Here is a 12,875-nt window from a genome sequence, read left to right as displayed (position 1 = left end):
AGAATTTATGTCTATGAGAAATGTAATTTGACATCACTTTTTTGTGTAATTTTATTACAAATGTCACTTGAACTTGTTTATTTTCCAAATTTGATTTATGTGATACTGAATTGTAATTTATTGTTCATTAAATAAATAACCTTCATTTTATTTCAAAAATACTGTCAACTTCACCAAAGACAATTTCACATGATACAAAAATACAATATTATTATATGTAATTAAGTATTTAGCCTTTCCTGTGTTATTTCATAGTTTAACTCTGAAATTCTGTGAATTTTTTTGTATTTAAGAGGTTTAATCTCACACTTCAGTAACTGTAGAGTGTATAGTTACGCAATCTGTACCACAGTTTGCATTGTCTGTGCAGGACTGTGTATTATTATCCAGATAGCCCTCTTCTATAACAAACAAACAAACAAAAATACCAACTGGCAAGTAGTGGAACCCCAAAATATTATCCATATGTTGCAAGTAACTGAAAAATATCATTGTGCCATCCTGACACTTCTTGAGGTATAATCACCTGCGATAAATCTGAGAGCAAAACTGACAGAATTGAGTTTCAGTGCATGTTTCATTACACAGTCATTAAAATTTTAAGTTTTCAACAACAAGAATCATAGCTATTACTCCGTTATGGCTTTGTCACCCAAGACCAGATCTAGATTTACATTTTAACTTATTTTCCAAAATTGCATGCAATTTGTTTGAGCTGCTTTAAACATAAGCCTGTTTGCATTAAACCGAGAGTGGACACACTTGGAGTAGTGTAAGCAACAGTTTCTGTGGTGTACTTTATCACATTAGCATCATCTATGATTAGCATGACACTGGCTGCCCTATCTGGGATGCGTGTATCATTTATACTATAAGTAATGACATGGAGTCTAGTACTGTCTTATGGTACTTCTATTTCCAATTTTTTGTATTTGAAAGTAAACTGATTTTGGATCAGATTTCTTGCAAGACCATTGGATACCTAGTGCTTCCAATTTTTTGAAATTGATGCTATGACTCCTAGTATACAATGCTTTGGAGAGATCTAAATTAACTGCTACTACACTACTGCTTTTTTTCAGATTTTTGATTATTAGTTCAGTGTAGCACATTACTGCTGTTTCTGTGTTTTACCTGCCTGAAAGCCATCCTGATTATTGTTTAGGAACTTGTTGTTTGTTGTTGTGGTCTTCAGTCCAGAGACTGGTGTGATGCAGCTCTCCATGCTACAGTAAAGCTGCATGCCCTCGGGAAAAATTACGGCTGTAGTTTCCCCTTGCTTTCAGCCGTTCGCAGTACCACAACAGCAAGGCCGTTTTGGTTAATGTTACAAGGCCAGATCAGTCAATCATCCAGACTGTTGCCCCTGCAACTACTGAAAAGGCTGCTGTCCCTCTTCAGGAACCACACGTTTGTCTGGCCTCTCAACAGATACCCCTCCGTTGTGGTATTTTATCATTGAGACACACAAGCCTCCCCACCAACGGCAAGGTCTATGGTTCATGGGGGGAGGTTTAGGAACTTATGGTCATTTAAAAGTTTTTGTTGATTCAGTGCTTTCTCAGTCTGCTAATATGTTGGAGAATGCCCAGTGGAGTGAGACTGGTCAATGGTTTACTACCTGATACTTGTTTTTAAACAATGGTTTCACTTAAGATTTTTTCAACTTTTCACTAAAGGCAAGTTTTCTATGTAGTTACCTCATCTATTCCTACCAATATCTTCGGTTAATTTTGCTTTTAATATTTTATGTTTGCTCATTAGATCTATTCCCTTGCTGCAGGCAGCTTCTGGACACTGGTTTTTCTCAATTTGTTGGACTAATGAAATGTTCTGTTTTAGTATTAATATTGTCTGAATTTTTGAGAATGATGATATGTTCACCACATGTCTTCCCTTCTCAGTCTTCACATTTACCTAAATTGATTTCAGCTTGTTTTCAGACTGAGTTATTAAGTGACCATTAGTCAGAAATTTTGGCTTAGGTATTACTTTTACAATCTACCTTCTTGTAGCTCGTAATATATTCTATAAACTTTACATTTGTTCATGTTTGCATTTTAAAATTTAGTATTTTTAGAGTTTTGGAAGAATTTTTAAAGCCAGATGTGAGGAGGAACTTGCCTTTGCATTATCACAGGATCTGATTCATGACAGCTTCTTTGTAAAACACCTCTTGAAATACCTCAGGGAGATTGAGGAGAAGGAATTATATGCATCATTGATATTTGTAAGGGACAGCACTTTTACTCTGGACTCATTGCTTAGGATATTTACAGAGATTTTTACAATTTCCTGTAGAAACAAAAAAAAAATAAATAAATAAATAAATAAATAAATAAATAAAAATAAAATATGTATTAAGTGCGTATCTGTTTCTTTCAATGGCATTGACCGAATTTTGAAGACAAGAGCATTGTGATATGATAACACTAAATCAGTATTTGTTATACCTACTTCAGCAGGTCCTACATAAGTGCCCATAAGTAAACAAACATCACACTAATTTTCACAACCAGCCATCATAGTCATTGAAATATCGACATAACTGTTATACGCATGCCACATTACACTGAATAAGTATTTTAGTATGTCTGATATACAATACTGAAAATAGGTAAAGTTATTTGGATTCAAAGTAATTACTAGGTAATGAGGAATCAACAGAACATTTTGGAGAGTGGTAGTTTGTTTATTTATTCGACAATAAAGTTTTTATTGCTGCACAAAAGAATATTTTTGATACATGAGTTTCTGCTGTTGGTGATAGCCCTTAACTGAAATCACTTCAGTTTAAGTGAATAAATTCAACACGGGATTCCTCTCACATCCTCACGCAGCTGCAGCATTATCTTGCATTAACAAGGGACAGGATTGTTTCAGCCACACACTGGAGTGAAAGGTAGCTTTGCATGCATTCATCATCACTGACTGTGAAATAAAAAACAAAAATAAAAAAATAAAAGTATGGACTTGCGTAGCAAGGAGTTTATTCGAGTAAAAAAAAAGCAGACAAAACATGTAAAAAAACAGAATCTTAGAAAAAAATAGCATTTTCTTCTGATTTTATTGCTGACTAAAACTAAGATTTATTTTGTTTGTCCCTAGTTACACTTTTCAGTTTCTCATTAAGATTATGTTACTGTAACAAGTATCTATTTTATTCTCTTAAGTTTAAATAAAGCTCTTTATTATAATTTTAACTAACTAGCTTTTATCTAATCTCCTGTGATAGTCTACCTCTTCCTACTTTGTGCCAATCTATTCATATTTGCATATATTCTACAACGAACACATCCTTAACAAAGTATTTTGAATTTTCAAATCTCTTGTCCTTACAACTCTCCTTTCTACTACCCTTTCAGCACCAATTCCAATATTCTTTTCTTGTTAAGCTCTTTTCTTCTGGTAATCATTTTTCAAAGGCTTCTCCTTTGCTGACTCGAACTTGCACTTTATCTATAAAATTAATTTTTAACTTCCTGCTATCATACCTTTTTTTAATTTGCTATATTTCTTTCTCATTACAGTGAGTGCCACCTGATGTTGTTGAGAGCATTTGACACGGTAAGGAAAGGACAGGGTGAGTCAAAAAGGACTTAACAACTTTGGAACGATATAAAAATTTATTGAGAGATTCGTCATTTTGTAGCAAACAACCACCTAAAATTCCACATAAAAGAGTCAAGTGTAATTCTGATTCAATGTGACTACCATTTGTGATGTGGCAACATCCCATTATTAATCAATTTATTCCCACACTTGTTGCAGCAAATAGGGCATAACGTGTGCAATGACAGCTTAGTTTCGATTTTTATGGTCAGCTAAATTATTTGGTAGGGGTGGAACATACACAGTCTTTAATGAAACCCCAGAGAAAGAAATCCAATGATGCCAAGTCTTGGGAATGACATGGCCATGTAATTGGCCCTTCATGGACAATCCACCAACATGGGAAGCGATTATCAGGGAAGCCTTGAACTTCCATGAGGAAGTGTTGGTAATGAACCATCCCATCTCTGTCACCTTCACTGATCTGTGGAACTACAAAGTTTTCAAGCATATCCAGGTATACAACACCAAAACATGCAGTGAACATCCCCACACCAGTGAAAGTAGCCATTTTAAGTATGCACTATTCTGGCGCTCCTGTTGGCGGAATGGGTTCTGATACCCTAAGTGAATCAAACTTGAGGTGGTTTGCTATACAAAATGACACATCTACCAATTCTGTAAGTTATCTCAATAAATATCTATATCATTTCAATGTGATTAAGTCATTTTTGACTCACCCTGTATATAAGAGGTGCAGAAATGAATGGGATTTCATTCTAACAATGACTCATGCCACACATAGGGAAATCCATTGACGTAAGACACGTTGATAAAGAATAGATGTAGAGGTGGTCAGCACATGCATCAAGTTCACTTGTTGCTCAAGTGCAAGTGTCCACAAGCAAGACTGGTCTTACTTGTAGCAAAAGGGAAATCAGTGAAGTGTGATAATGAATTGTCTGCAGTGACAATTGCACACATGGTTGCAAGTACATGTTTAATGAATTCATTACTTCTTCCTCATATTATTTTTGTTTTTGGAGCTTCTCACCAGTTTGTTTAAAGGTATCATATTATCTGATAACATTGGCTTGGGCAAATTGCTAGAAAACTTATGAAACTAGTAGCTTGGAATTATTCCTGCTGGCACTATTCTGGCTTATTCCAGGTTTATCCAGTAGAAATTATGTTCCAACTGTTAACTTTCATAGAATGCTCTCCTTTGTCATCATAGCACTGTGACAAATGGCTCTTGAATATCAACAAGTCTTATAAACTCTATGAACACAGTGGAAACTCACAGTGCCCAATGTCAGTCACTGTCTCTTGCCCCATTGCACTTTGTATGGACCTTCATGGCTGTATGTGACAAGAAAGTGATGAGCTTAAAGTTTGAGGGCTAAGATAATTGGATCTAAGAAGATTGTTATAGACTGATTTCTAGTACTGAGCATCTTGGAAATGGGAAAGCTGGTCAGTAGTTCATGTGCTACCATCTTGTGCATCTGTGGAAACTGGCTGAAGTACGGTGAAACCTTTTTTATTTTTATTTACACTTCAAGTTCCATAGGACCAAATTGAGGAGCAAATCTCCAAGGTCATGGAATGTGTCAGTACATGAAATTACTACATAAAAGTAATAACAGATAAAAATAAAATGTTTATGAACCCCAAAAAAGACAATCCATAAGTTTAAGTAAACGCAATCAACAATACAACAAGAATCAGCTTAATTTTTCAAGGAATTCCTCTACACCTATGAGGAAACTCTTCAGTTTCGATTTGAAAGTGCATGGATTACTGCTAATATTTTTGAATTCGAGTGGTAGCTTATTGAAAATGGATGCAGCAGTATACTACACACCTTTCAGCACAAGAGTTAAGGAAGTCCGATCCAAATGTAGGTTTGATTTCTGCCGAGTATTAACTGAGTGAAAGCTGCTTATTCTTGGGAATATTGTTAATAAGAAATGACAGTAAATAATATATATATTGAGAGACCAATGTCAAAATACCCAGACTTGTGAACAGGGATCGACAAGAGGTTCGTGAACTTATGCCACTTATTGCCTGAACCGCCCATTTCTGAGCCAAAAATATCCTTTTAGAATGGGAAGAGTTACCCCAAAATATAATACTATACAACATAAGCTAATGAAAATAAGGAGGCTAATTTTCATGTCAGATGATTACTCACTTCAGATACTGTTCAAATAGTAAAAATGGCAGCATTAAGTCTTTGAACAAAATCCCGAACGTGGGCTTTCCAGGACAGTTTACTATCTATCTGAACACCTAGAAATTTGAACTGCTCAGTTTCACTAATCATAAGACCATTCTGTGACATTAAAACATCAGGTTTTGTTGAATTGTGTGTTAGAAACTGTAAAAACCGAATCTTACTGTCATTTAGCATTTGTTTATAGCATTTGTTTATTTTCTACAAGCCATGAACTTAGGTCATAAACTGCACTATTTGAAACAGAGCCAATGTTGCACACAACATCTTTACTACCAAGCTAGTGTCATCAGCAAACAGAAATATTTTAGAGTTACTTGTAATACTAGAGGGCATATCGTTTATGTAAATAAGGAACAGGAGTGTCCCCAACACTGATCCTTGGGGCACCCCCCACTTGACCATACCCCACTCAGACCCCACATCACAGCATCTCTCAATACTGTGAATAATGACCTTTTGCTGTCTGTTGCTAAAGTAAGAGGTGAACCAATTGTGAGATTCTCCCCGTATTCTGTAATGGTCAACTTCTGGAGCAGTATTTTGTGATCAACACAATCAAACATCTTATTTAAATCAAAAAAAATATGCCTAGTGTTCGAAACCTTTTGTTTAACCCATCCAGTACCTCACAGAGAAAAGAGAATATAGCATTTTCAGTTGTTAAATGACTTCTAAAGCCAAACTGTACATTTGATAGCAAATTGTGTCATATAAAATGATCAATTATCCTTACGTACACAGTTTTTTCAATAACTTTAGCAAACACTGATGGCAGAGAAATAGGTCTAAAATTATCTGTATTATCCCTTTCTCCCTTTTTGTAAAGTGGCTTTTCTATTGAGTACTTTAATCATTCAGGAAACTGACCATTCACAAAAGAAAAATTACAAATATGGCTAAATGCAGGGCTAACATGTGCAGCACAGTACTTTAATATTGTGCTAGGCACTCCATCATATCCATGAGAGTCCTTAGTCTTCAGTTATTTAATTATTGACTCAATCCCCACCCCCGTGTGTATCGCAAGGAGTATTTCAGACATCCATCTTGGAAAGGCATTTGCCAGGAAAGTTATATGATTCCCTGTAGAAACAAAATTTTTATTTAATTCACCAGAATTGCTCAGAAAATGACTGTTAAAGACTGTAACTGTATTTGATATATCAGTAAGAGAAATATTTTTACTATGAACTGACTTTAGATCGTCAACCTTGTCCTGCTGACCAGGCACTTTCTTCACAACTGGCTATATGTGGTCAACGGCAACAAAGAATCTGAATCTATTGTTTTAATTTTATGCTGTGTATTAGCTATTCTATTTGCATACCTCATACTCTTTGCCTTCCTAATAACATGTTTAAGTACCTTACAATACTATTTGTAATGGGCTACTGAAGCTTGATTGTGACTACTTCTAACATTTTGATATAATTCCCGCTTTGTTCTACATGATATTCTTATCCCACTAGTCATCCACCCGGGCTGGCCTATTACTGCTAGTACCCTGTTTAGAATGTTCTAATGGAAAGCAACTCCTCAAAGAGCTTGAGAAATATTGTTAAGGAAAGCATTATATTTATCACCTATGTTATCAGCACTATAAACATTGTGCCACTCTTGTTCCCATGACAAGGTTAAAAAACTCTCTAATGGCATTGGATTAGGTTTCCTATATAGTTTGTAATTATATATGACATTTGTCTGAGTACAAAAGCCTTTTAGTGTTAAAATTTGTGCATCATGGTTTGAAAGGCCATTCACCCTTTTACTAACAGAATGCCCATATAGTAATGAATAATGAATAAAAATATTGTCTATGGCTGTGTTACTGTTCCCCTGCACCCTAGGTGCAAAAAAAAAAGTCTGTATCAGATCATCTGAATTTAGGAGATCTACCAACATCCTTTTTCTTGCTCCACCATATACAAAATTTATATTGAAGTCACCACATATAAGTAATTTTTGGTACTTTCTACAAGGTGAATCAAGAGCCCTCTCTAGCTTGAGCAGAAGTGCTCTGAAGTCACAGTTAGGGGACCTATAAACAACAAAAATTAGAAGTTTAGTCTCACTAAATTCAACTGCCCCTGCACACCATTCAAATATCTGTTCAGTGCAGTGCCATGATATGTCTATGGACTCAAATGGAATACTGTTTTTTATGTACATAGCCACTCCCCCACCCCGCATGGAACTCCTTGAAAAACAGCTGGCGAATCTGTATCCTGGTAAAGGAAGCCTCTGAATTGCCAAATTATGTAAGTATTTAAGTTGTGCTCTGACATACCAATAATTTCAGAGTCAACATCTATAAGCAGTTCACTAACTTTATCTCTAATACCTCTAATATTTTGATGAAATATACTAATTCCTTCTCTACTTGGAAACATGATGTCCTCTGAAGGTGAACCCGTAAAGGGACTTCCTTTAAGGAGGTATACTTCAGTCTAAGAAAGGTGCAGCTCTAACACCAACTATTACAGGAATTTTTCCATGAGTTATCTCACCACCACCCACTACATTGTAACCTATAAGCTTTGGCAGCACTACACTGTAACCTATAAGCTTTGGCCGCCTCTGCTTCCCATACCTATTGAGGTGCAACCCGATCTACTAATAGATCCAACTGGCACCACTGCAATGTGACCCATGTGCTGTGCCATCAGCACCCTCCCCAGCCCCATGTTAATGCACCTAACAGCCACATTAAGATGAGGCTGATCATGACGCGGAAGCAGTTGCATGAAATGAACATTAGTGCCACCAGTTTGAGTAGCTATCTTTACCAGGTCACCACCTACATCATATTCCCTGCCCCTATCAAGACTGTTCCCTGTTCCACCCACAATCACTACCTGATCCTCCTCCGTAAAATTCCTACATAACTCCCCTATGCTGTCAGTCACCTGAGCCAACCCTGCACTAGGCTTCACAATGCTGGTGACCTGTTACTCACTCCCCATCATTTCCTGCAACTACTGGCCCACACCTCAAACCTGAGGTACTGGGCCTCCATGCCTCTTCACAGAATATGGAGGTTGGAGGCTTGCTCATTCTGTAAAACAGGATAGGCAGAAATCTGTGGCAGATCTGCTGATAACAGTGCACTGCTGGTGTAAGCACAAATAATTTGGAGCACATCGTTCAGTGAACATTGTTGCACTTGGGGCTATGCACAAAGCTATCAATAGGTATTCCCTTGTTGATCCAGTGACATTGTCACTTATTTTTCCAACGGGCATGAACTCATCAAGTTTGGGCTGTGGAACAAATTAAATATGAGTCCTGCTCAAATGAACCACATTTCTTGTTGCACCAGGTTGATGGTTGTGCCCAGATATGCCATCATCCGGGCAAATGGCTGTTTTGAAACATGCACCCTGACATGGAAGCAAGCCAGTGGGGAAAATATTCTTGTGCGGGCTACATTCACCAGGGCTTCTTTGGGACCTGTGATAATAACTGAAAGCACCATGACATGAACATTACTGCAGACCAGCTGAATCTCTTCATGCTTAGTATCTTCCACAATGACAACAGCATCTGCCAGCAGGATTACTGTCTGTGTCACAAGCCTAGAATCATATACAACAGTTTCAGGAGCATGATAATGAAGACATGCAGATGCTTCGGTCACCATACTTACCTGAGTTGAACCTAATGGAACACATGTGGGATATTATCGGCAGCCAACTCAACACCCGCAAACCAGCCTCCTGTAATTTATGGGAACTGTGTGACATTTGCATAGAAATGTTGTGCCACGTACCTCCAGAAACCTTACTGCCTGTATTTTCAAAAATTTTAGAAATTTTTTTTATAAAAGATTGTCTGATTTCCTAAATACACATAAAATATAAGATTTCCTAAATACATATAAAATAAAATCTCCTTCATAGCATGGTTTCAGGAAAGGCTATTCAACTGAGAGGGCAATATTTGAATTTCTTAATGAAATCTATGCTGAACTGGATGTGAGTGAATTTGTCACAGACATATGTCTTGATTTATCCATAGCTTTTGACATCATTGACCATACTGCCCTACAAGCTTTGACCATACTGCCCTACAAGCTTGACCAGTTAGGAATTAGAGGTATATCCAGTGAGTGGCTCAGGACATACCTAGTGGCCACAAACAGATAGATGAAGTGCAACATACTGACCATAACAAAATCAACTACTACTATTCAGGATAAGAAAATGTGAAATACGAGGTCCCTCAAGGATCAGTATCAGGACCCATTCTGTTTCTCCTGTATCTCAATGATCTTATATACAATAAGTATTGCCAAACTACCCTCCAGTTTACAGATGATACAAGCTTCCTTATTAGTGGGAAAATAGAAGAAGAACTAAAAGACTCTGATATCCAAACAATGAACAGTATAGAACAGTGGTTCAGATATAACAAGCTAATTATAAATAAAGAAAAGACAGTAGCACTAAACTTCTGCAATCTAAAAGGAAGGCACAGAACTAAGAGACAGAGTTCTTGAAAGTGTTGACAGCACGAAATTTCTGCGACTCTGGCTCCAGAACAGCACAAAATGGGAGGTTCTCATTGAATATCTGCAAAGAAAACTAAGCAAAATCTGCTACATGATAAGGATCTTAAAAAGTTGTTGCAGCAAAGCCAGCCTGTTAAATGGATACTACTCCTATGTACATTTTGAAATTAAATATGGCATACTCTTCTGGGGCAGTGCAATAACAAGTTCTAAACTTTTCAGGATGCAAAAGAGATTAGTTGGTTGTTTTGGGGAAGGAGACCAGACAGCGTGGTCATCGGTCTCATTGGATTAGGGAAGGATGGGGAAGGAAGTCAGCCGTGCCCTTTCAGAGGAACCATCTGGCATTTGCCTGGAGTGATTTAGGGAAATCACAGAAAACCTAAATCAGGATGGCCGGACACGGGATTGAACCGTTGTCCTCCCGAATGCGAGTCCAATGTCTAACCACTGCGCCACCTCTCTCGGTATGCAATAGAGAATATTAAGAATTATTGAAGAGGTAAAAAATAGGAAATCATGCAGATCCATATTTTTAAAAAATGTCAATTCTTCCTCTTTTTATCTACGAAACATCAGTCTTCATAAAACAATATATTGATAGACACCCAGGTATCTTATTAAAAAATGAAGATATACAATACAAAAGTCTGATCTTCATCTGAAACATGTGAGAACATCATTGTGCCAAAAAGGCACTCTACAAATTGGGATAAAAATTTACAATAACCTGCCTAACCATATTAAATCTGTAAGTAAACTCAGTAGTATTAAGGCTGAACTAAAGGCATATTTAATTGATCATTGCTTTTAAAGTGTGATGAAGTACCTAGAAACCAAACGACAAAAATAAATATGCAATATGAATATTCTACTTTGCATGTTGTCTCTAATGTTTGTTGTATACATGATTCTTTGCTAAATTACTTAAATATCTAGTCCTCAGGAATGCAATACAAAATTTATTTTATGTTGTAAAGACTTAACCATGTCCAATATCCTTGTATATATTCTATATACAATTCATTTCATTTTCGACGTGTGACTGTAAGTGCCAATTCTCAGCATTAGTGGAAGATTTAATAAGTGAAATTCAGTGTTTAATTGCTGAGATTACATTACTACATAAAAAGGTAAACAAAATTGATTGACAGTACCTGTTGAATGATAGCAGGCCTAAATCAAAAACCGAGGAATGCTTTCTGATTATCATAACTCAAAACAGGTATCAGATTCATGACGAAATACCAATGGCGGAAGTTGCAGCATTGAAACCCGTGCAAACTAAAAACAACCGTTCAAACTGTAAAAAAATTGTCAGTGATAATTTCAAAAAACGCCAAGTCCCAAACTCGTGTATTAATGCTAACCCAGTGATTGAACATAAACAAAATGTTCAATGTAATGACAGTGAAATCCGTGAAAGAAATGACAGTGTAATCCACAAAAGTGTATGCAAGAAACTGTTCCAAACCGGCAGTAGAAGAAGTGAGAAGTACAAGAAGGGCCAGATTCTTATATGAGGCACTGAGAGCACAAGCGGACTAACCCCGGAGAAGTCAATATGGAGGAAACAGGTCTCATAATACGGGCCCACAAATAATGTATGTTTGTGATACATTGCAGCCTTGTAACATGCATATGATGTAACTGTGGTTTTATTGAACAATATTTTGACATAGATAAATTACAAAAGTACTATATAGTAGAATATTAGCAGTTTTGTTGTGGCTTAGTCCATTTTCGCTCCAAGTAGTTGAACATTCTCAATGACAGGTCCGTTAGTACGCTGATGCATGTGACAATCATTACTAGTATACATTGTACACATTACATGTACCATTTTACATTGGTTTCTGTAATGTTACGCATTGTGTTACATTTCAAAATCATCCACAGGCACTGTTTCTACAGCATTTGATGACGTTTGTAAAGTTTTGTAGAAATCATGATGAAGTGGAGGTACATACGGAAGCAAACTTAGCAGATCCTTCTTTTTTGCCTCTGTAATTACATTTCCATTAGGATAAAGCAGTTCGAGATTGCTGATGCATGTGGATGTTCGTTTGGCCACATCAATTTCCTGAAATGGCTCTTGGTTTTGGTTCGAGTATTTATACAATATTTTGAATCTGTTGGTTGCTTCATACCGCAGCCACTGTATGTTCAACCATTGTACTTTACAATTGCCAGAAGACATTTTTCGATTCGTGATGTTTCTTTCGAGTTGTTTTGTTGAAAAGAAACATTCCGCATTCATATTAATTACCTTGAATGGATTCCTTTTTCTGGCACTCACTACCACATCATTCCAGTGTTTAGGACGGTAAATATTAGGAAAATACTTTTTTCGTTTCTGAACTAAGCCAAAATCCTGATCACAGGGCAGGTACGAGTGTCCGCTAACTAAAAATTTATGGTCTATTTCCTTCACAGAGAACTCTGAGCTGTTGACAATGTATTGGCACAGTACAGCAACCTTTATGTTTCTATTCTGGCCTCCGCACTGATCAGAGTACATAATTAGTTTTTCAGTCCTGACAAAATTGCGTATGAAGTACAGCAAAC

At 36.7% G+C, this 12,875-nt stretch overlaps 1 protein-coding gene across 1 annotated transcript in view; it reads right to left on the bottom strand.

Annotated features, from left to right (window-relative positions):
• Nucleotides 1-2,686: 2,686 nt before the first annotated feature.
• LOC126170328 (uncharacterized) overlaps nucleotides 2,687-12,875 on the bottom strand; it is a 117,638-nt gene continuing 107,449 nt past the window's right edge. Inside the window, exon 6 of the mRNA XM_049920714.1 lies at nucleotides 2,687-2,931. Within this exon, the coding sequence (XP_049776671.1) occupies nucleotides 2,849-2,931 (83 nt within the window). The 3' untranslated portion in view covers nucleotides 2,687-2,848. The remainder of the gene's footprint in view (nucleotides 2,932-12,875) is intronic.

The sequence above is a fragment of the Schistocerca cancellata genome, chromosome 1, assembly GCF_023864275.1.
Source record: "Schistocerca cancellata isolate TAMUIC-IGC-003103 chromosome 1, iqSchCanc2.1, whole genome shotgun sequence".
NCBI lineage: Eukaryota > Metazoa > Arthropoda > Insecta > Orthoptera > Acrididae > Schistocerca > Schistocerca cancellata.
This window is presented reverse-complemented; position numbering and strand designations above follow the sequence as displayed.